This window comes from Zonotrichia leucophrys, chromosome 19 (assembly GCF_028769735.1).
Source record: "Zonotrichia leucophrys gambelii isolate GWCS_2022_RI chromosome 19, RI_Zleu_2.0, whole genome shotgun sequence".
Lineage (NCBI taxonomy): Eukaryota > Metazoa > Chordata > Aves > Passeriformes > Passerellidae > Zonotrichia > Zonotrichia leucophrys.
This window is the reverse complement of record NC_088188.1, coordinates 4569673-4594761: the sequence shown is the minus strand read 5'-3', so window position 1 is coordinate 4594761 and position 25089 is coordinate 4569673. Positions and strand designations below refer to the sequence as shown.

The window sequence follows — 25089 nt, the reverse complement described above, 5'->3', positions numbered from 1 at the left end:
AACTCACACCTCTTTCTAGGCCTTGCAAACACACACCTGCAAACAAACCCACATCCCAACAGGCATCCCTGAGGTGTTTGGGCCATTTACAACCTTCTCTCCTCGGCAAAATGACCCCACATTCCCCATATGGTCCAGGCTGTCCCTCAGGCTCTGCTCCCTGCCCTCTGGTAGCCTCTATGAAACTGGGAATTGGTCTCCAACACGGGAACATTTTTCCAGGCATGCAGCACTGAGGTTTGTTACAGCATCATCTTTTCCTCTTTGAAAACCACCTAAGCAATACTAATTTAGGGATAAGGGAAATAAAAGGGAAACTCAAACTTTCCATTAAATCCCTAGAAGTTTCAGCCTTTACACACTGTGTTGTTTTTACATAATGAAGTCACACTGCAATTATAAATGAGAGTGACTTGGCTCCACTTGTTTGTTTTTAACTTGCAATTATTACAAGGTTTATCACTTCTTTATTGCAAGGCCTGGTGAGAGCCAGCACTGCAGCAGCGCCAGGAATGATGAACTTCCTGCAGAATGTACTGGCCTGATGGGGGTGAATCAGAAACTAATTAAACTGGGAGCTGGGTTAAGTGCAAGGGAACTGAACCTCACTCTTGCAAACAAGCAAAATTCTTCCTTTATTGCAAGGATCTTTATTTACAGATCCAGAGTCCTGCTTTCTGAGTACAGCAAAATGGAGTAAGGTCACAATGGTTTTCTTCACCAGGTTTGACTGATGCCAGGCAGGAAGGAATCAGTTCCATCTGCCTCTTGCACTCCGTGCTCCTACCCAGTGATTTATTCCTCAGACTTTCCAGGAAACGTGTTATCAGTTCAACAAACACTTAAGCATGTTCCTTACCATAACTGTGCTTCACTTCCACTGCCATGGGACTCAAGTGTGAGCTGAAGACCTTTTCTGCATCACTTTATATTATTTATCATCCTTTCACTTCCCCAGCAAACATCTGGATGTTGCCAAGATGAGCTCGGGTAGAGAGGCAGAATAAACCCTGGAGGTGGCAAATCAGAGGGGCTGCAGCCAGGGCAGGGCTGGGATGCTCCTGCTGTGAGGAAGGGGCACCCAGGGGCTGTCTTGGCCAGTGTTCTGCAGAGCTGTGGGAACAGGGATGTTCAATCCCTGCAGCCATGGTCAGGGCCCAGCAAAGCACAGGGGCCCGTGGCTCTGCCCGAGGTCGCATCTGGAGTGGAACGGCTCCAAATCATTTTTATGGGTGATAATAAAAATGTGTTACCACATAATCAACACAAAACAGTGGCAACGGTATCCTTTTCATTAAAACAACATGTTTGAAATGAGCACTCTGCTGATAAATGCTGTAAAAGCTGTAAAGCCATGCACAGGATAATCCAGCATGCGTGTTATAAATTGACTATATATACTTTGCAGTCATTAAGGCTCAAACCATAGGAAGAAGTTTATTTTCCCTGGGCATGAAATGATACAGGTCAGGAAGTCTCCAGACTTGAAATTGCTGAGAAATTCTAGTTTTTATGATTAGGACTGAAAAATGCCCAAAAGAAATAAAGCAGAAAGAGGAGAGCTCTCACATCCGTGAGATCCACAGAGCCAAGCTAAAGAAGGAGAAGCACAAGGGATTTAGTCACATTCAAAAATCTCAAACTACACACAGCTCTTTCAACAAGGAGTGTCCTCTCACAGCTCACACAGCACAGAGCACAAATGGGCTCCTTACATATTATTGCAATAGCACTGGAGCCATTCATCCACTTTCTGTCACGTTCTGTTTTTCTTTAGGCTGCCATTGCTGTAGTCAGGGGACTCGAGGAGAATTCCCACTTTCATTAAACAAAAAAAAAGAACGTTTTGAGCCCTCTGAGTAAACTGCTGGAAAATGATACCACAGAGGCTCACAGCCAGAAAGAAAATTAGCAAAATGTGCAGTGTATTAAAGTCTCAGTACTAAAATCTTGGTATTTTCTAGTCAATAGGGTTGAGGTAGAGAGAGGGATAACATCAAGGGAGGAATGTGTGGTTTTCACAGGGAAACCTCATTGCAAGCAGTGCCCACCTGTGCTGCTGCTACAACTTCCAACACAAAAGTTCTGCTTCCATGAAGAATGGAGGCAAAAAACATCCTCATGCCACCAGATAAATGAAGGGGGGAATGGTGGATGATGTCACTCACCAGCCAGTCCGGGAAGGAGAGAGGAGGACAATGGTTGCTGCCTGTGGTGCCAGGACAGCAGATCCCTGCAGGACACAAAAACCCTTTCCTTCCCACCTTGCAATGTGCAGTTTGAGTTGAAGGACAGCCTCAACTCAGCAAAACACTCAAACTTTTGTCTTTCTGCATTTATGGAGGGAAAAGCTCAAATCAGCCGAAATGGCCACGCTGAACTGGAGCCTCTGGCAAGAGAGGGTTTGTTTCTAGCTCAGACCCAGGTCAGACTCAGCTGAGCTGGGTCAGGAGGCTGGAAGGGACTGAGATGGAGCCACCTCTGCTGCCAACAGCGCACAGGAGCTGTGCTGGCCGCAGGAGCCGCTCAGAACATGGGGACCATCATGGGGACCATTTCTTGTGCATCAGCTGTACTTGATGACAGATTTTCTGTAAGTGTGTGGGTTAACAGGCAGAGGACTAGGCTGCAGATTGCCAGTGCAACCATTAGGGCATGGTCATGGATTCCTATCAGTTCTTCTATGATAGGCGAGGAATTGTCCTGGAAGTTGTGGGTGGCTGGCCATGTTTGGGTAGAGATGTGCTGGGTTTTCACCTGCAATTGAGTCTTGACAAGGCTGTGTGATTGTTTTACTAACATCTCTTTATGAGAAAGAAGCATAAGTGAGCGAGGCTCAGGGCCAGCTCCAGAGGCTGTGGGGTCTCCCTGGGGCTCCCAGACCCACCAGGCTCCAGGGCAGGCTCTGGCTCCTGCTCCTCTCCCAAAGCCTGGCTGTGGATCCCGCTCCGCTCGCGGCCCTCCGCAGGGACACGGGCGTTGTGTGCCTGGAGCTCAGGCCCAGCTTTCTCAACCCACCTCCTCCTTCTCCATCTGCCAGCATAAACTTTCTCAACTTCAGACAAATACCACATTTCTTGCGTCAGATCAAAAGCTCAGGCCAGGGACAATGGAAATGGGAGGATGATTTTCATCTTCTGGAGATGTTCGGTGTCAGAGGACGTTTTTTGGCTTGTAGTGGCTTTCCAGAACCCTGGTTTTGTTGTTCCCACTCATCAAAAAAAAGATTTCACAAAGGCAGCCTCCTCCCATCATCTGCTCACATTCCTGATGTCCTGTAACTAGGTAGGTGTTAGAAACAAGGGAAGAGCAGCTACGCTTCCAAAGATTTAAAAGTTGATATGACAGAGCTCAGAATGCTTTTTTCTTTGGATAAAAATCCAGATGGATATTATTAATTAATAAACAGGGGATATTTAGTCTCTTGAAGCATTGGTGAAATTAACTCCCTTCCATCCCTCTCTAAAAAGGAGGAAAAGAAACTGCATGAATCCAACTCATCAGCTAAAAATTCCAGTGTAAAGTAAAATTCCCTTGATCTAGTGGAGACACAAGCTGATTAATAATGGCAAATTACATAACTTGTTGGACAGATCTTTCTTCATAGCAAATTATTTGGCAATATAAGAGTTTTTTAATCATTCATCAAGACAGATCTAAACAGGGAGTTTGACAAAACGTGATGGGGAAGGTCTCTCTCTCAAAGCAAAGTGGGACCTGTGAACACAAGGCTCCAGCACTGACACAAGTGCTTGGTTTCAAAAGCCAAAAGACATCCAGTAAGTGCCCACCAACATCTGAGGAACTGGCTGCCCAGAGAATCTGGGTGACTTCAAACTTGCAACATCTTAGAGGCTTTGGCCAAAGGGACAAGATAATTAGTGCATGGAGAGGTTGTTGCATTGATAAATTATGAGGGGAACACTAGCTGATGTCATTGTAGTGACTCAGTGCAGAGCAAAAGGTGAGGTTTGTGTCACCAGATAATGCATGGAAGACAGAAACATGGATAAAGGCCTCTATCAAGTAGAATAGTTCCTGTTCTTTCTACAAAGAGACCAGATTTCCAAAATCAGGATGGAAAATGCAACTCTTTCCTCAGCAGGTACCTTCAGGAGGGGAATCAGGGCAGAGAAGACACCAAAGCCCAGCTGCCCTCCCAGTTCAGACCAAACACAGGCACTGTTGAGCAGCTCCTCAGACTCTGGAGGCTTTGCTTGAGAGAACAGCTGGAGGGAAGGATTGGCTGTGCTCCAGTGAGGCACTGGGGAGCTCCTCTGAGTGTGCTCCCAGTGGGATTTACCCTGCTGCTGAGAGCCCAGCCTAACACAGGAGCCAGATGGGGAGAGGATCCAGCAGTTCTGTACACAAAGCACACAAGGGAGCTCAGGGTGAAATCAGATTCACCACTGTGCCTTTAAAACACCATATAAAGATACATAGCAGCTGTAACCTTCCACCCTCAAAACCACTCCTCTGCCCCAGGCATTGCTGGGGATGTAGAAACACCAGGGATGTGGAACCAGCCCAGCCTGAGGTGAATTTAGTCTTGAGCAAGTGCCCCCTGTGCCCAGCAGTGCCTTTGGGATCAGCTCAGGGGTCACCTCAAGCAGGCTCAGGTGCCTCATGTGCTATTCTCCTCCACAGAGCTCTAAAAGCTGCTGGGAGAGAGCAGAATGAAGGAAAAGATGAGGACATTGGGCCTTTCCTGGTTCACCTTGGTGTATGTTGAAAGTAAAAGGACCCAAAGTAATTTTTACCTTTCAGTGATACTTTACTTAAGAAGCTCCCATGGAATTTCTGATTAGAATCAAATGGAAATTCAAATCTTTGGACACCGAATTACAAAAGGATCTGAGCACATCCCTTGGGCTCCTCACACACCTCCCTTGACAAAACCTACTGTTTGCCCACAAATGTATTTATCTTAAAAAATCCAAGCTTGTAAGCAGTGTTCCCAGGTATTAAACACACCAAAAGTATCCCCTAATGCAGACATAGGATTTGCTTGGCAAACTTCAGTTGCGTGTCAGGAAAAGAGAATTTTGCAAAGTTATTTTATGAAAATATTAAATCCATTTGACTAAAAATGCCAAACTTGTAACTAAAAGACTTTGTGGGAGGGAATGGTGGATGAGGAGGCCTTTGCAGCCTTTTTGTTGTTCTGGCAAACGATTTACAGCGTTGGCCAAACACATGGATCAGTCTTAGGGGACAGACTGCTCCTTCCATCCAACAGTGATAAGAAATAAGGTCCAAAAATCTCTAGACTTTAGGAGGAAAGGATTTTAACCATCATTCTGAAAGACAGCAGGATGCCCAATGAGAGAAGGGTCAGTACCCAAACTGCTCCATCATCAGAATTGTTGCAGTGCAGCTACAAAAAAGAGATGGATGCAAAGTTACACAAAATTCAGTTTGCCCACCCAGTCTTGATTCATGGTTCCTCTTTGTAAGAATCAGTTAGGAAGTTGCATTTTATTCTTAGGGATATTTGAGTCATTAAGTTACTCAAAACTCAGCATTAAATTAGAAATTTTACAGGGATTTATTCCATGTTGTTACTGCTACCAGAAACCAGACAGTTATTATATAGCAACCTGTGAAACAACCCAAATTCTCCTTAAATTCAGTGTACTGCTGGAGAAACAGATTCTGCACAGAGCCATTAGGAAATAATAATAATAATAATAATAATAATAATAATAATAATAATAACAATAATAATAATATACCACCTTCCTGTTCAGATAGGAAAGGAAATACCTGCTCCTAGCTATCACATACAGAACATGGAAAATCCATGGAAGTCCTTGAAGTACCAAGCAAGTGCTTCTGTCCACCCTGCAGAGGCAGCTGCAGCCTCCCAGCCAGGCAGTTCTGGTTCCCCTCCCAATCTCTCTGCCATGTCACAGCACCGTGAAACATTTGCTGTCTTCCAAATATTCCTCCCCTCCAGCAGGGAATTGTTTTATTGTCTATCAGAGAAAGGAAAGACAAACCCCATAAAACATCCCAGACAGCTGCCAGTATTCAATGTAACTGCCTGGGAGAAGAGGGAAATACAGAAACATTTCATACAATGATCCAAGTTATGATCTTTTACCATCCAAAGACAAGGTAGTGAAGGTGCTGTTGGTGATCTCTCCTAAATAAATGGGCTGATTTCAGAAAAATAGCAATGAATTGATCAAATTCTTTGCACTCTACAAAGATTTTCTTTAAAACCTTTCAGAATCTTCTGTGTGGGGGAATCACATTACAGGGGCTGTTTTCATGCAAAAACTATGCATGTCATTTATCAATCACACAATGAATCAATCAGACACTGGATATGTAATGCTATCTCCAGGCATTAAAGCTGGAAGTGAAACACCACGAGCTTCACAAGAGCTGTGTCAGGAGATAAGGCTGGCTTAGATCAGCTCAGAGCTAGCACTGCACTCCAACTCCAGCCCAAACCTGGGATTAATACTGCCCAGAGCTCTGTGGTGGTGCTTACTTAGAGAAAATGGGAGAGGAAAATGAGCAGGAATTTGTGTGCAGCTGCCTGCAAATTTTCCTGCAAATCTGCCAGCCCCACTTGCAGCTCTGCCTGCATCCCTGCTCCCTTTCCAGCTGCTCTGCTCCCCTTCCAGCCCTGCTCCTTTTCCAGCCCTTCCTGCCATGGGCAGTGCTGTCTGCACTCCCCAGGTTTGTCTGGGCTCAGTCCTGTGACACGGGAGGGCAGCACCAAGCTCAGGAAATTCAGGAAGGGCTGAAAACACTTCCCACTAAGGGGCTGTGCTGGCTTGAGTGAAACTTTGCTATGAAATAAAAGCAGGGTTTGCTCTTTGGGAAAAGAAAGCAGAGTTTGCTCTTTGGGAAACCTTTGCTATGAAGTGAAAGGAGGGTTTGCTCTTTGTGAAGCCTTTGCTATGAAATAAACACAGGGTTTACTCTTTGGAAAACCTTTGCTATGAAATAAACACAGGGTTTACTCTTTGGGAAACCTTTGCTATGAAGTAAAAGCAGGGTTTGCTCTTTGGGAAACTTTTGCTATGAAATAAAAGCAGGGTTTTGCTCTGCTGTCCCACCAGTGAGGCTCTCATGGGCTCAGGGGTATTCTGGGGGTGTAAACCAAGATGTCACAGGAGATAAAAAGGGTTGGCATGTTGGAGCTTGGGGAGGAAGCACTTTTCTTCCAGTCCACAGCATTTCTTGTCCTGCAGCCCAGGGTGGGCACCATCCTCCCTGGCACAGGTCTGTGCCCTGTACATTTCCAGCTCAGCACCACCAATCAGGCTCAGAACTCTGGCACTCAGTGGGGCTGGTGAGCACATGAGCTCCATCCTGGGGGGACAATGTGGCAGCTGGAAACAGGAGATGAGGATGGAGCCTGATTCCATCTGCCCTCACCTCCCTGCCTGCAGAAGCCCCTCCTGCAGGCACAAGGACATCCTGGGGCAGCACAGCAAGGTGTGAGGCACCTGAGGATTTGGTTCTGCTGCAGCTGAGCCACGGCTCAGCCTCTCTCCTCCCCAAGGGCAATAAAAGCACTGGTCCCTAATGAGTCATTTTTCATTCCATTTGCTCTGTGTTTATTTTTGCCTCTCACCTTCTGATCCAACTCTCACATTACTAAAATCAGAGGGTTGCTTTTATTACCTCATTTGGACACTGATCTTACAATTTGGATGAACCAGCTCACCCTTGTAATAGGAAAGATGAGACCATTGCTGGTTATATCCCCATTTTTAGGGGGGCTGCTATAAAAGCTGAAGAGGAGTGGGGAAAGAAGAAACCTCAGGCTGTTCTTTCCCTTTGCCATTCCTTGAGCTCACCTCGGTCATTCTGGGCTGAAATTCAAAAGAGCAAAAGCAGCAAAGTGCCTCAATTTCAGCTCCCTCCAGAGGGAGCAGCACTGTAGCAGGAAAATCCAGCTCTGCTTGTGGGGAAGATGAAATTCCCCATCTGCCTTTGCAGAAAAAAACCTGTAAAAATCCAGTGGGAAACAGCCTCTGGCACTGGCAGAGATGTGAGTGCCCATCCCACCCTTCGTGTGATCCTCAAAACAGCTTCAGGTTGTTGTGGTGAAATGGGATATTACAAGATAACAGTGTGTACAGCTGAGAGACAACTTCACATCCAGATCATCCAGCAAAACAGGGATCTGCCTCCAAAATCCAGAGCAGGAATGCAGACACCATCAAACAAACATAAGCACCTTTAAATGATGCTGGCTATTGTTGAACAATAACAACTGAGTTCATTAGATAGCTACACAGATCAAACTGAACTTAAATTAACCTTGAAAAAAGGGGGAATCAGCACATTTCTCCTGTGTACAGCACCAGCAGTCGTGTGCTGTTGCTTCACTCTCTGTTTCATTGCTACAGACAATTTTTGTAAAGCGTCCACAACTTTTCAAACAAAGTGGAAGCCAAAAGATTGATAAGGACCTTGCTGGGCTGTGCTGCAGAAGGTCTCCTTGCAGACACATGGTCTTTAGTACTTCAAAAAGGAAGGCAATAACTCATTTTCCTCTGTAGAAGTGAACCCTTTTGATGAGCCCTGCTCCCAGCTTGGGTCTGTGTGGGAGCAGAGGGAAGTCAGGAGGGAAACCATCACTTAGTGCTGCCACAGCACCAAGTGCCTGCCTGCAGCACTAAATCAGAGACACAACACGCTCTGCCTGACTTCCCAAAGGGGTCTGGACAGGTGGAATCTCCTTCCCCCTCCCCAAAGTCCTGCCAGGCCCCAGCTGAGCTGCCATCAGCCTTTACACCTCGTTACCTGTGCAAACCCCGAGACCTGGGATATTTCTCTGTCTGCTCTGGGGTGCCCTGACCCCCAGGGCAGCACTGACTTTGACCCTCATTCATGGAGAAAGTTTCCTAAACTCCAGAATAGACTGGAATCCACAAAAGTGTGAAATAGATTATAGAGAGTAGTGTAGGTGTATCACTTGGTGAGAAATTTAGGTTTTGGGATTTTTAGTATGTTGTGGATGGAAGAAAGATGGAGGGCACAGGGTGTCATCCTGGGTTTCTTCTTCATGCTTCTTCTTCCTCCTTCTCCATGGGTTTGGGTGGCATTTTGTAATTGGGTGGAAAAGTCTGCATTGCAGCTCTTTGGGATCAGTTATTGGGTTAAAAGGGAAATAATCTGGGTGTCTGTTCCTAATTGGATAGTTTAGCTTTAAAAACCCTTGTACCAAGAGATTGTTGGCCATTTTTGTGGTGCTTTTCCAGTGTGCTGAGCCTTGTGTGGACAGCATGCAAAACTCTAGATAAGATAACATTAAACAACTACCTGAAGACTGAAAAGATCCAGTGCATCTCTTTCCTGATACAAAAACACTTCAGGAGAGTCAGGGGAGCCCCCTGGGAGGGCCCAGGCAGAGTCCCAGAATTTGGGGAATAAGCAACAGGTACCCAACAGTTCCCACAGCAGTGCTGAGCAGCACAAGGCACCAGAGGGGCAGTGATGGCAGGACAGACAGGACAGGTGGGACAGATGGGACAGGTAGGACAGACAGGACAGACACAGGACAGGCGGGACAGACAGGACAGGCGGGACAGACAGGACAGGCAGGACAGGCAGGACAGACAGGACAGGCGGGACAGACGGGACAAGTAGGACAGGTAGGACAGACACAGGACAGGCAGGACAGATAGGACAGACAGGATAGGCGGGACAGACAGGACAGGCATGACAGACAGGACAGACACAGGACAGGCAGGACAGACACAGGACAGGCAGGACAGACAGGACAGGCGGGACAGACAGGATAGGCAGGACAGACACAGGACAGGCAGACAGTAGGACAGATAGGACAGACAGGACAGCAGGACGATAGGACGACAGGTAGCGGGACAGACAGGACAGGCATGACAGACAGGACAGACACAGGACAGGCAGGACAGACACAGGACAGGCAGGACAGACAGGACAGGCGGGACAGACAGGACAGGCGGGACAGCCTCTGTTTGTCCTTTTCCAGGCAGCCACACACAGAAAATCCTGGACAGCAAAGCAAGGTCCAGCCTGGGAGGGAAGGGCTGATTCACGTCTCTCTGAGGCCAGGCCTGTGGCTCACCTGCACTCAGGACAGCACACACAGGGGTCCCTCTGTCCTGTCCCTCTGTCCTGCCCTGCCAGAGGACCCCCAGTGCCAGCCCCTGCTCCCTGTAGCCCTTTGCACTACACCCCTTGTTTCCACTGGAACAATCCTGCTCCCCAGAACTTCATTCCCCCCATATTCCTTCATTTTCCTCCAGTGAAATATAACTGGGAAAGCTTTGAGGAGGCTCCAGACTTCATTTCAGCCCAAACAATTCCCAAATTACCACAATATCATGTACTGGCCTCAAAAACACCACACAACCACTACCTCCCCCCACAAAGGTTTCTCCCTAAATTCTTTTATGTCATTGATAAGCATCAGTTAATGAATAATAACAGCAGTAAATGCCTTAAAGGGACCAAAGCATGATAAGTAGCAGCCAGGAGTGGGCTGCCACAGGAGGGACCACAGATCAAAGGGGAATGCTGACTCAGCTGCTTTGCTGCTAGACTGGAACAATTTATCTGAATCCCAGTAGGTAGAAATTAAACTATTTGTAGAAAAAAAAACACAAACCAACTTCAAAATGTGAAGGCCTCCCCCTAATATTTGTCTCCACTAAACTATGCATGAGAGCCTCCCACCCTTCAGAAAAAGGGATAAAGAAAGCAGGACTGGATTGTACTTGAAGAAATACAGCAGGGCAGAGGGAGGGCAGGTGGGACAGGCAAACAGTGACAAATAAACATGATGGCAACACTTGGCAAGGTGTTTCTGAGGTCTGAGCAGGATTTTGGAGGAACTGGGCTGAGGCAGGGATGCAGCCATGTGGGAAGGGGAAGGAACAGGGTCAGAAGCAAACAGTGCCTCATGTTCCGGGGCACAGTCACTGCCATGGAGAGAGAAGGAGGCACTGATCAATCCAGGGCTGCCAACTCGATGTGTTTTTCAGCAGAAACTCTTGGAAATGTTGGTGGAACAGGAGAATAAAGGCAGCTCCTTACCTTGGCCTCCAGAGTGTTCAGCCTCTCGCTCATGTCAGCCAGTCTGGTGCAGTTCATGCATTCTAGAGAGAACAAAACACACTCATGTCACAGAGAGAGCAAAACACAGCCATGTCACACTGCCAGCTGCTCTGTGTGCTCACACACAGCTCCAGGCTGATCCCTTTGTCCAGGGATCATGGAAAAGTCAGTCAAGATCAGTCATGAGGCAAAATAAATATCCAAATCCAGTGCACAGCTCACAGCCACAGCCACGTTACATGAACCTTGTTTGGTGATGTTCAGTGGGGCAGAGTGTGAAATGAAGGTCCCAAAATGCAGAAGGTAGATGAAATAAAAATCAGTTTTAAGATTTTTCATGCTGCCAACCAGCATGGCCTGCTGTCATAGGCAGAGACACTTGTCCTGGCACTGGTGCACGCTGGTGTGGTGTTGCAGACAACTTTTATGAAAAATCCTTTCTTTAGGATTTTTTCTCCTGAGGAGCTGAGAGGCCTCAAGAACAAAATGTAAACATTGATTATCTGCTGCTGTGGAATGCAACAGGTGCATCTGTGATTGGTCTTATATGGTTGTTTCTAATTAATGACCAATCACAGTCAGCTGGTTCAGACTCTCTGTCCAAGACACAAGCCTTTGTTATTCCTTCCACTCCTTTTCTATTCTTAGCTAGCCTTTTGATTAAATCCTTTCTTCTATTCTTTTAGTGTAGTTTTAATGTAATATATATAATAAAATAATCAATCAAGCCTTCTGAAACATGGAGTCAGATCCTCATCTCCTCCCTCATCCTCAGACCCCTGTGAACACCATGACAGAAGTATTTAACTCTGCTGCTTCCACAGGGCTGGGAATGTTGTCCTGTAGTCCCTGAGCCCCTACAGACTGCTCAGGTGCACCTGAGGCTTCAGGGATGCAGAGGATGGAGGGGAAACTCAAAGGTTCCCTATGGCAAGGAATGGGTGAACATGGATTCTGCCCCGAGGGAACACCCCAATATTTGAGCTCTGCTGCTCCCCCTAACAAGATTTGCCCCCTGTTTCACAAGGCCCCCAGGGGAGCTCTCCAGTCTCCATCCCCAGTCTCTTGCTGGCTTTGTGGAGCACATTGCCTGCCCTGGTGGCTCCCAGCCACACAAAGATTTGAGTGCATGGCTTGGAAGAACAGGAAGCTGGGCTGTTCCACCCCGGTGATTTACAGGCTAAAAAGATTGTTTGAGTGCTAACAGCAACCCACTGCATCCACTTTGCAAAGGAATTCTCACACTGGCCCTCTGTGAGGAGCTGTGTAGCTTCCCAAAGGAGCCAGACATAGATTTTCCACCTCATAATATACAACATTTTGCAGAAAAAGCATCTGATGCTTCAGGAACACTCAGATGGAGGGATTTCCTCACAGGTCAATACTGACATGGACTTTCTTTTATTTTTATTTTCTGCAATAGATCTTGGGCAATCTCTTTTGGCTTGAATTGACCCATAAACATGCAAGTGCCATAAGTGCACTGTCCTCTGGGGAAGGAAATGGGTGAGGTTTGTTTGGTCTGGATCTGCTTGTGGTGTGTGAAACAGGGAATTGGTTCCTGTATGGAACTGGCTTCAGGCTTTTGATCTTGCTCATCCCCACAGAAAGATAAGAGTGAATAAATCCAGTGCTCCCAGGAGCCAAGAGAGGCACCAGATGTGTTACAGAGCAAATAAAACACAGAGTCCTCTTCTCACTTCTGCTGGCTTGCACATATTAGTTAACTCCCACAGGTTTAGAGAGACTGACTTGAACTGCCTGGAAACCATCTCTGAGATGAACTGAGCACTTCAGGTCCCTCTGGAGAGCTGAACTCATTAAAATGGGGTTTGTGCCACTCCTGTGTACAGGTGAATCAACCAGCTCCCCAGGGGAAGGACAGGCTTCAGAACCAGCACCAGTCCAGCAGCTCTCTCTGCTCTTGAAGAGCATCTCAAAGAGCCCCCTCAGGTGCATTTGCAACAGCAAAGGTTTAATTGAAATGGACAAAGTGACAGAAGAGGAGAGAAACCAGCAGTGTCACTGCATGTGATATTTGTACTAATATGATCTTCATGTCAGTGCTGTTGAAACAGGCAGAAAACACAGCCTGGGTCAGAAATAGAACTACTTAAGTTCAGGCTGGATTTGATCTTTGATCCTTTCTGTTGTGAAATGCCTGGAAACACAGATCCACACCCAAGGTACTTAGACTGGGCCCAAAAGACATTTAAATAATCCAGAAAGTGGATATCCTCATGCAAAAGACCTTACTAAGGCAAGAGTCCTGCCAACAAATCCATGTGACATTTATTTATCTGACCAACAGGCAGACAAGGCTTTGGAAGGCAGAGATGAATGCTCAGGGCTGCAGAACTCTTCAGGGGCTGGAATCCACAGCTGTCCTTGCAGGAACACTGAGAACGGTGGTGACAAATCGAGCTAATAAATATCTTCCCTAAGCATGATGCTCTGAAGTATTTAGTGTCTGATCTTGATGGCTGCTGGTTCCAAGGCCTGAGACTCTGAAGCTGAATTTTCTGATCAGGGTGGAAGCAATCTGTGTTACTTAGAAGAGCTTGAGAATCTCACATCATTATTTCTCATGGAACAAATATAACACTGGGGCAAATGCACACACTCTCTGACCTGGGACTGCAGACCAGACGCTTTCCATATCTGCAGAAATCCATCACTTGTTGCTACACAGAACCACAGTTTATTTCTCTTCTATTCCTAGTTGGCAGATTTGTATTTTTCCAGCTAAACCCTGAGAAAGGAGTTGTGATTTCACTCTATGAATCCCAACCTCAAAACACATGGTAGGATTTGTTTTAGAAATATTCCAGCAGGGAGGATAAATAATTGAGATAATGAACATGAGACAGTACCAGCATATCCTGTGACACCCAGTCTGTCTCCACAACAGACTGTCCCAGCACCTCTCTCCCTTCCCATTCCTCCTTTCAGCTGGAATGCAACTGCAGGGATGGAAAATTCTAATGCAGAGAAGAGATGGAAGACCTCACATGCTGGAAAATAACAACCCAGGTACTCTGTACCAGCTGTGACCCCCTTAACCCTGACACAAAAGTTGATATTTCAACCCATCTTTGATTAAAGATCAGCCTCCAGTGCTGCAGCTTTGCCAACAGGAGATGATCTGAGCACTCCAGATCTGATCTGAGCTTCCAGTCTGGATACACCCCTGAGAGTGACCTAAAGCAGAGAGTGATGACTTCAGGTTCCTTGTTAACCTGGCACTCCTGCTCTGCATAATTTCATTATTAAATAGTTGCACACTTCACCTTCTCAAGCCTTCAAACTCAATTCCTAACAAGGACAGTGTGGTAACAGCCTGATACCAGCAGGGCTCTGATGATTTCAGCACAGTTATCACAGTGGCACTGAGAGCAGTAAAAGAGGAACCAGCCCAGCTTTCAGCATGGGGCCACAGGTCAGTTTTGTGTGAGAAGGCAAAAAACCTCCTGGCACCTCTGCCCCATTTCTCAGCTCTGACAGCCCACACTCATTTGTACACCCAGAGTCTCTGCAGAATATTAAAAGAGCTTTTGGTTTCCCCACAGCCAGATGCTCAGTAGATATAAATTGCACAGCTCAACTGAAGTCAAGGGATCAAGGCTCTGTCTCTCTTTTTCTTGATGGATTGCTCCAAAATTTGTGTTTCAGAGGGGAGGCAGAGGAGGTGGTTTATAGCATATGAAAGGGGGGAGAATTCTGAAATCACAAAGCCTTTGTTTAAACAAATAAAGTCTTTGCAGCCATTTTTTTTCAAGACCATATTTTACTATTACAAGAAACTTCAACCTTGCAGTGCAATGGGGCATAGCACACAGGCAGGCCCAGGGACTGAGAATCACATCTGCAGCTCATGCTTCAACCTGCTCAGACTCCAAACAAGGCACTTCCCCCCTCCCAAGATCACTTTCCTTTCAACCATTGTTAGCTTAATGTAAAGGCTCCAAGGTCAAAGGATGAAAAAGGACCAAATGTAACATATATGCAGAGGAACAAATAAAATACTTAATTTTTGTGCCACAACTTGCCTGGCAGCTCTTCCCTCTCCATCTGATCATTGCATGGCCATGCACAGAGGACAGGCTGGGTGATCCCCAGGGCAGGGCAGCAAACCAGAGCTGCCAACAGCCCATGCTGGAGCTCTGGGAAGGGAACAGCAGCTCCATGGAACTGAACAGCTCTGAGTGTGCAGCAACTGCAGCATCAGCTCCTGCAGCAGCACAGCCACAGCTCTGCCCTGACAGGTCAGTGACACAGCTCGAGAAGGTCCAGCTGCAAGAACATTTTGTCTGTCAAAGCAAGCAGGAGAGCAGCTTTTCTCAGCAGACACCTTCCCCCAGGACAAGTTCAGAGCAGTCTCTGAGCAATTCTGGAAGAACTCAGCTAAGTTCACCCAGCACACCATGTTTCTTTGCACAGAGATGAACTCAAAACTCCCAAATAGGAAGCGCCATTAACTCAGTGAGCGCCCAGGATCTCATGCACTGATGTTTTATTGGACACTCTTGAGAGAAACCACCAGACCACTGACCCCTCCATCCCTACTGCCACACACATTGGACATTTTAGCCAGAGAAAGAACAGTGACACTTTCTGACACAGCCACAGGAGGAATTTCAAGTCAAATTCCACAACAGAAATATGAACACGGATCTTCTGTGCCTACCTAGGTGGCCCCAGCTGGGGGACAGCCAGCCTGGGCCTGCATCTCCACCTCTCTTTAATTTGTCTGATTTGACCCTTCCAGCCTTTTTACATGGTTACTGAGTTTCCTTAAGTAGTTTATGTTCTGGCCCTTTGCAAAAGCTTTCGCCAGTGCCTGTGAAGGATAGCAGGCCCAAGCCATAAATCACAGCCAACGTGGGATCTGTTTTTTCAACACATTTCCTCTAATGAGAGTCAGATGTTGGCTAGATAGGCTTTATTAATTGTGCTTGTTTAGAGCAGGCTGTGTGTGACTGGGTTTGAGCATGTGAAAGGCTGAGAGCAGGCAGGGAGGGGATGGACACCTCTGTCACCCAGTAGCCTCTGGCCTGAGGAGCAAAGGCTCAGCAATCAAAGGGAGGGAAGGGCTCTGACCCTGGCCACAGCTCCAGCCCCAGTAAAGCCAGAGCAGGAGCTGTTTCTGCAAGGGGAAGCTCTCTGAGTTTTGTTTAGTGTAGGATCATTAAGACTCCACCGCTCTGTTTTTACTGCCCTGATATTTATTTGCTGTGTGCATTGTAAACCACAGAATATCCTCAGCTGGAAGGGACTCAAAGATCATCCAGTGCAGCTCCTGGCCCTGCACAGACACCCAACAATCCCACCCTGGGCATCCCTGGAGTGGTGTCCAAGCTCTCCTGGAGCTCTGGCAGCCTTGGGGCTGTGCACTCACTGCCTCTTCTCCCCAACACTTCCCATGTCCAGCTGCACCAAATCTGTGTTCTGGCACACCTTGCAGGCTCCAGCCTGGCCACAGCCTCACCTTCCAGCCTGCATTTACACTTCTGTTCACTCAAGAGTGGGACTCTGATCCTTTGGGGTCCCTTCCTGCTCAGACCATTCTGTGATCCAGGTTCCACTCTGGACTGGCAGAGCCCCACAACATCTCCCTCATCCTGCTCATCAGCACAATTAAAACATCTCCCACATCAGGAACCTGGAGCTCAGAGAAACTTAAAGATGGTGTCTTTGATCAAAGGGGGTTTGTTCTTTCCCACAGTTTTCACATCAGGATTTTGCAGGCTGGAATGTTTTATCTTCACCTGGAAATTGTGAGTTATTAGGTTGCCTATCAATATGAAACAGAACACCTCCAGAATATTTCTGCCTTTTTACCTTCATTCCAGATAATTCACCATCTCTGCTATGAGACCCCAATCACTGCCAAAATTCCCCCATTTGCAATGTCTCTCATATCTCTGTTATAACAACCCTTCCCCTTAACTTTACTGGCTATCTTTAAAAAGCAGCTCAGATTTCCTTTCTTATGAGAACTGCTATCTGATCCTTTCCTCTTGTAAAGTGTTCATACTTCATTTTCATGTCTACTTTCTTCTTTTCCTTCTTAAAGAGGAAAAGGCGCTTTTTTTCCCATAAACAAACAATAAATGTTTTTTCATTATCAGGATATTCAGTGATTTTGAAATGTCTGTAAGGAAAACCTCAGCAAAACTGAGTGAAAAGCAAGTTTACCACAAAATGCAAATTACTCCAAGTTGTTGGAGTAAAAACTACAATTCAAGAAGCTACACAAAATTTGGTACATTGTTTCAAGTGAAAAAAATAGGTGAAATTTTTAAAAGTTTTGCAATATTATCTCTAGGGGGTTTTATTAAATTATTTTTCATACCTTCTGAATTAAATGTTTCAGCCTTAAGTTTTGAATAGCATTTTTTTAAAATCTCACTTAAACTAAAAATAAATGAACATATTAAATAGTCTTAAGTGAAAGTAAATGGTTTAGTTTGGGTCAAAAGAAACAATTCTGGTTGACCCAAACCCATATTTTAGTTATTACACTGTGTCAAAACCTTAACATTTTCTATTTCAGATTCTCCCAAATAATTTTGCTTTACATTTTTTTTTATTTGGCAAATGAAGCCAAAACCCCTCCATTATACCCAGGTCTATTCTTAAACACTCATGTTGTTTTATTTAAGATTTCACACATGCACACTCCCACCCCAGTCACTAATTTTATCCGCAGTTCCTCTCAGCCTGGGGATTTGTGCTTTTCCCCATCCTGCTGGTGAGGCTGGTGCTCTGTCAGCATTTGGAATTTGATCAGGATCATTCATTCACAGGCAACCATCAGCTGTGAGATCCATGTCCAAGCCATCTCTATCTGTCAGAGGGAGGTTTAGCAGGGAATGGCTGGGTTTTGATGCAACATTTTTGGATAGAAATGCATCATCTTTATTTTTACAAGGACATTTCACTAACACAGCCTGACTGAAGTTACCCTGAAAACAAAGATTTTACCTGTCCAGCATGTTTGCTAAAGCCTTGCTGACTGGAGCTGCTGATGCTGGAGCTCCAAGTGATGCTGGTGGCACTGGGGCTACTCAATAATTTTGATATTGCACCAAACAAACCCTGCCCTGGTTCACAGGGCATGGCAGCAAAGCAGACAGCAAATAAAAGGACAGAAAATACAGAAAAATAGGTAGGAGGAACAATATGTATCTAGAAACCTCTCACAGCAAGACAAATCTCAACTAGATTGAAAGTCCCCAAATTGAAAGAGGGATTCCACAGGTTTTCCAGCCAAGGAAGCTGAGGGCATGATGTCCACAGGGCCTGGGGCTCCTTCCCAGGGAAAACACTACAGTGAGTCCAGCCCTGTGCCAAAATCCCAAAAGCCCTTTGTTTGATCCCACCATCACTGAGCTAAATTAATTTTCCCTCAATCCCTGCTCTATGACATGGAGAGAAACTTCATGGGACCCAGAGAAGAACACACAGAAACTCCACTACACTCAAAAGTTCCTCTCACATTGAGATGGCTTCACATCCCTCACAAAGCAGACTGCAAGTTCAGGGACATGGACCAAAGCTTGCCAAAACTGATGCATTCAAATCCCAGAAAGAGAAAAGAAGGTCTTACAAACACTCTGAAAAGGAGGTATCATCAAATGAAATGCAATTGAAGGAAAATCAAAAAGAAAATCAGGAGTTTTAGTGACTACAAGGAAGTGTTCTGGGAGAAAATGAGATGCAGTGCAAAGGAAGCTGAGGGCAGGATGTCCACAGGGCCTGGGGCTCCTTCCCAGGGAAAACACTACAGAGTGCAGTCCTCACTATGCCAAAATCCCATGTCTGATCCCACCATCACTGAGCTGCATTCATTTCTCCTCAATCCCTGCTGTATGACATGGAAAGAAACTCCATGGGACCCAGTGAAGAACACACAGAAACTCCACTACACTCAAAACTGCCTTTCACATTGAGATGGCTTCACATCCCTCACAAACCAGACTATTTCTCCCTGCTGGGAGAAGCAATCACAGGGAAAATGCAGTCAAAATATGGTGCAGTGTAAGATGAAATAAGGAAGCAGACAGGACAAAAGGAAACATCTGAATCAGGCTCGCAGTGAAGTCTGCAGGGACTCTCACAATATTGGTTCTGCACCTGTGTAACACAGGACAGGGAATCTCTCACAGTCTGGAGCCAAGCAACGTGTGCTGCGCTGGGGTTTGTGTTTCATAGAGACACTCCAGAGCCAGACAAGCAAGGTTTCCTTAGTGAACCTCATCCAAAGTTAACCATTAGATAGATAGCAAACATGCATCATGTTTCCAGTTGGGATTTCTGACCTCAAATTCCACCCCTGCTTTGAGTTTTATTACTTGGGGCTGCAGAGCTGCAGGGCAGCTCTAGGGTTGGACATCTCCTCTCTGCTCAAAGTCCCTGTAACCCACAAACCTGTGACATTCAGGATGCTCAGTCAAGCTCTAGTTGTTCCTCATCCTGAACATTTAGCACTGGCTTCCTTTAGCCAAGAAAAAAAAATCAGCTGAAAGGCCAATAAGGAAAAGAACTCTTTAAGCCACTGAAAAGGATGGTCAGAATTCAGAAGAATTTGGCTCCCTGAGCATCAAAATACTGTTTGCACATTCTTTCTCCAGCAAATGCACAATGATGATGATGATGATTGTTATTATTACTATTGCCAGGGGCACTTTTGCAAAGGTTTGATTTCCCACGTCAGCATTTCAGCCTCAGGGTCACCACACCATGGTTTGTTCATTCTCCCCCACTCCTTCCCTCCCTCCTTGGGGCTCTGAAGTGCCCCCACAGCCCCCACCCATAACCCCAGCCCTGCACAAGGCCAGTGAGCACTTGGAGCTGGGCTGGAATGGCTTACAGGTCTGTCACAGACATCTTTTATGAAAAACCCTTTCCTTAGGATTTTTCCTCCTGAGAAGCTGAGAGGCCTCAGGAACAAAATGTCAACAATGATTATCTGCTGCTGTGGAATGCAACAGGTGGATCTTTGATTGGCCCATGTTGGATGTTTCTAATTAATGGCCAATCACAGTCAGCTGGCTCAGACACAGAGCCCAGAGCCACAAACCTGTTATCATTCCTTCTTACTCTATTCTTAGCCAGCCTTCTGATGAAATACTTTCTTCTATTCTTTTAGTATAGTTTTAATATAATATATATCATAAAATAATAAATCAAGCCTTCTGAAACATGGAGTCAGATCCTCGTCTCTTCCCTCATCCTCAGACCCCTGTGATCACCGTCACACAGGACATCCCTCAAGCACCCTCACTCTGCCTCCTGCTGCTGTTACCCTTTATCTAAATCCCCCTGAGCTCTGCATGGTCCTTACAGATGTGAGCAGCAGCAAGAGCAATCCTTCCCACATCTCCCTGCAGCTGTGGTTTTGTTCTCCAGGACACCCAGGGACACTGGGCTTTCAGGGGACCCAGCAAATCCCTCACATCCTCTGGTCTCCATCATGTGAAGAAAAAGGTAATAACATTTGCATCCCATTACTGGGGAGCACAGAGCTGTGCAAAGGGCTTTTTGTTTGGGTTTGTTTTCTGTTGTTGCCTTGTTAACTTCTGGGTGAAGGAAAATTAGTAGAGGAAATATCTGCTTGGGCTTAGCCAGGCACATTTCAGTTTCAGCTTCAGATTTTTAACTCTTCTGGAGAAGCTACATCTCCAACTCATTTTAGATTCAAAAAAAAACAAAGGATATTCATAATCAAAATGTTTTCCAGGATTTCTGCATTCTGTTGTTTTAATCAAAACCTCAGTAAACACTTCCCAAACATGGGGATCTATTCACTTTCTGGTGGGACCAAGCCTTTAATCACCATTTGCCTATTTGCACTTTCTCTGCCCTGTGACAAACAGCATGTCCCCAAGAGCCCTCATGCTGGTGGCAGTTGGGGGAGCCTCATTTTGAGGTTCTAGATGATTCCACCCTGAAACTCTCATTTAAAATGCCTTAAATGGCAAGTTCAGACCCATGAATGAAGGACTAGCACGTGGGGAGATTTCTTCTGGAGCATGGCAAGCATTGGGTAAGGCTGGCTGTCATCCAATCTTCTCTCCCAGCCTGTCACCCCACACACTCTGCCTCAATATTATGTTACTTTTACAGCTGTGGAGTTCTGACAATGAATTTTGACCCTCCCTCTGAGCACTGATGAGGAACAGGGAGAAGAGTCCAAAATGGATAAACTCAGAATGGTGCAATTTGCCTGCAATACACCAAGAAGGAACTGGATACCTCCAGAGACACCTCCATCCCTCCAACCCCACACCCTCAACAGTCACTTCTGAGCACCAGGCAACAATACACTGACAAAAAAGCTCCAAGTATGGCTTTCAAATGACACAGATCAAGCTTTAGAGGCCAATGCACAGTCACTGGTGCCTGCTGGCAACAGGGGTGATTTTGGCACTTTAAAACAAGCACAGGGCCAGATTGCAATGGGAAGCAACAACCATAATTCTCCTGCAGTCAGAGAGCTCCTAGGTCTTTTACCCACTGAGTTTAGCCCCAACAGTACCATACAGAAACTTGAGGGCACTTCATCAAATCAAAGCTCTTAACTGTTTAAGTTCATCTTTCTCCATGAAATGTGTCTGCAAGACACTCTCAGGCACTTCACCAGAGTTAATTGCCTGAACCCAAGCCATCACAGCCCACAAATCCTTTAAACTTTGAGAACTGACTTAATGCTGAACAGCTGCCAGGCCCTCACTCTCCTGCAGCCATGGGAACAGCTTTTCTTATCAATAAATGGGGATTCCTGGGTGTGCAACACCCAGGAGTGGCACTGCAAACAAATGCCTCTGTTTGGAGATTAGGAAATGCCAGCCAAAATGTGCAAAGTGCAGCTGGAGGCCGAGCAGGATGCACATTCCCACCACAGCATGGCCCAGTCCCTTTGCAGAGGTGGGGAATGAGGGCACAGGGGGTGTTTGCTGGCAATTGCTGTGCTGCCAAAGGCAAGGCACTGAGCTCTCCTCAGCTCAAAGGGAAGCACTGGGCTACCTCCAAGAACCATTGGTAAATGAGGACTTGAATGGTGACAATTGCATCAGGACAAAGGCAATCTCCTATTTTAGCCCAATTAGTGCTGTGCTAAATCATCAGCCTGGGCCTTGCCTTTTGCAGGGGAAGGAGACACATCTGTGAGGCTCCTCTGCTGCATGTGGTTTGTGTTATCCACCAGCACAATATGCATAAACTAATGCTGGTCTACACTTACACAGCACCTCATCTGGAAATCTGAAAGGGATTTATGAATGGTGGGCATCTGTGACATGTTACAGATGGAAATGGAGGCACACAGGGATTCAGTAATTAGCCCCAGACTTGCACAATGAGTCAGCTGCAGAGCAGAGCCCATTATTTGTTCTGTAGTAACATCTAGTGTCCAAATACAGAGGGAGAAAAGGCTTTCTCCCCAAAAAGTGTACAAGCACACCCAAAAATACCATCCATGCCTGTCTTGAGACCAAGACTGTTGAGGAACAGCCTAAAGCACAGCCTCCCCTGGCACACAGGTCTCCTCATTCTTGAAATACAAACACAGGCAAGCAGAGGGGTTAATATGCCTGCAAGTTTGTCTGCTTTTTCCACATCAGTTGATCTAATAAAAAAGATTGATTCTCCCCACAAATCTGGCCTCACTTTAACAAATCACTTGATTTGACACAAAGGACCGTATTCAGATAGCTTAAATTCCACTTCACTCCCTGAAAGTGAAGTTTCTAATGGGCTGAAGCCTCAGAAACAGCCAATAGCAAAGGCCAGGCAGAGACACCCACCTTGGGAAGGGCTGGAAGTGCCTGAGTGCAGCCAGAGGCATCTGCAGCTCTCTCTGTACTGCAGTGCTTAGGAGGAACATTGCAGTGTGAAAGAAAACACACAGACCTTCCTGTGCCTTTGGGAAACACAGCAGCAGCTCACACTTCTGAAAGCCTCCCAGTGGTAAATATAACACTGTTATTACCAGCCCACCTTGTCTGAGGTGACAATCTCAAAATGTTGAGATGCAGATGACCAGGGTGCAGAAAAAGCCCATAACCACATCCAAGAAATACTGTCTCTGCCTTGCTGCCTGGTCCCACACTTCCAAAGGGTTTAGCCCACATTCTAAAATCAGAGTGTCATTTGGAAGCTGAATGACTAAAATTAAGCCTGCACCAGAGAACTTTGAAGCGATTTTTAACATCGTTTTGGAGATTTACCACACACAGCTCATGCATTAGCAAGCAACAAATCAGCTTTCATTCACTTTCAACCTTTAAAACCAGTTTGGTTTTCTCAGGGAGGCTGTTCCAACACACTCAGACACAAGGAGACACCGGGCTGCTGGATGCCAGTGGCTGAGGAACCTCAAGGGAGAGCCTACAACTGCAAATGAGGCCACAGCCACCCTCCCTCTGAAGACTCAACCCAGATAAACCCATCCCTGGCTCTTCTCACATCCCACCCCAAAAGATTGATGAGAAGCAGGCTGAGGAAAATAGAGGCTTGAGCTTTAATGGCAAGGATAGTACAACAGATCCCCTGAGACAGCCCCAGGAGCCTCAGACAGTGAACCCAGCAAGGAGGAGGAAAGTGAAAGCAGGGTGGCCTTTCCCAGGTTCTCCTCAGGCACCTCCTGGGCAGTTCCCAGAGAGAATCAGGCCATTCCTTTTCCAGATCCTCGAGGGAAACTGAGGCAGAGAGCAGGCAGAGACTCACACCCCCCCTCCCAGAAGCAAAGGGCACCCCAGGCTGGCACTGCCCCCCTCCCCCAGGCTGCTGGGCTCTGCCCATGGTGCCACTTACGGTCCTGGCTGGGAGAGGAGCCGAGCTGGGGGCCAGAGGAACCTGCGGGGGAGACAAGGAGTGAGCACTGAGACAGGGAATGAGCACTGAGACAGGGAATGAGCACTGAGACAGGGAATGAGCACTGAGACAGGGAATGAGCACTGAGACAAGGAATGAATGAGCACTGAGACAGGGAACCAGCACCGAGACAAGGAATGGTCACTGCTCATGGCAAAGCCTGGCCCAGCACAGCCCTGCCTCAGCAGGGGAAGCAAAGCAAGCCTGGGTGAGGAACAGGAGCACCTCCATTGCCCCTGGGCCAGCAGCAGCCCTGGCATGCACAGCACACACTGCCCTCCCAAAACTGCCCCAAAGCTCCTCTGGAAATGGTGCTTCCAGTGAGGATGTGACAGCCTGGCCACAGAGAGAGCAAGCAGGATAAGTCTTACCATGAATTGGCCTGGGAAGCTTTAGGGAGTTGGAGATAAACAGTGATAGTCAAATATTAAAATCATCTGCAGGTGGTGTTTTTTAACAATTTGCTGGTTTTCTCATAGGTTGTTTACAAATGTCTACAAAAAGACATTTACAATGTCTTGTTAATTAGCCAAGCATGTGAAATGCATTTAGTAAATGACCAATCAGGTCCACCTGTGGCAAAATAAGGTCTAAAAAGAAGAGAGGATCAAATAAACATAGGGGCTTTTGCCATTTGCCTTCTGATATGACGCTGTGTCATCTCTGATTCAAAGGTGACACTTCCAGGAAATACAATTCCATGAATTTCAGCCTCAGAGAGACCTCCTGGAGGGAACAGGCTGCAGCATCCACCCTGGCTCATTGTAAAAGGGGCAGGGGTTGGGGCTGGGGTGGGTTTTGGGGTAACAGCAGTTGCTGCTTCCATCACACACAATGGGGAATAAATGGTCCCAGGTGCCAGGAGGGAGAGCAGCTGCTGTTGGTTTGGGTGAGCCATGGGGAGAAGAATCCAGCACCTTTCCAGCTGCTGGTGCATGTGCTAAAAATGATGTTTGTGACAAAAAGAAAGGGGATCAAGGTGGGGAGAAAGCCTTTAGCAGTATGGGCACAGCAGCATCTCCTAATGCTTAGAAAAACAGAGTGCACTGCAGAGGGGGTGTCTGCCCCCAGCTCTGCTTCTCAGCTGCTTTGGTCACCTTCCCTCTACAGGCTTTTTCTGTTTCCAAGTGTAAAGCC

At 46.5% G+C, this 25089-nt stretch overlaps 1 protein-coding gene across 6 annotated transcripts in view; it reads right to left on the bottom strand.

The window, feature by feature from the left end:
• Nucleotides 1-25089, bottom strand: part of COL26A1 (collagen type XXVI alpha 1 chain) — a 169741-nt gene that overhangs the window by 34048 nt on the left and 110604 nt on the right. For 4 of the 6 annotated variants that reach the window (XM_064729384.1, XM_064729383.1, XM_064729385.1 and 1 more), the window contains exons 4-5: nucleotides 23893-23934; nucleotides 11053-11114 (exon numbers count right to left, since the gene is read on the bottom strand). In XM_064729384.1, coding sequence (XP_064585454.1) covers nucleotides 11053-11114; nucleotides 23893-23934 — 104 coding nt within the window. The remainder of the gene's footprint in view (nucleotides 1-11052; nucleotides 11115-23892; nucleotides 23935-25089) is intronic. The other 2 variants (XM_064729388.1, XM_064729386.1) reach the window with 1 other exon arrangement.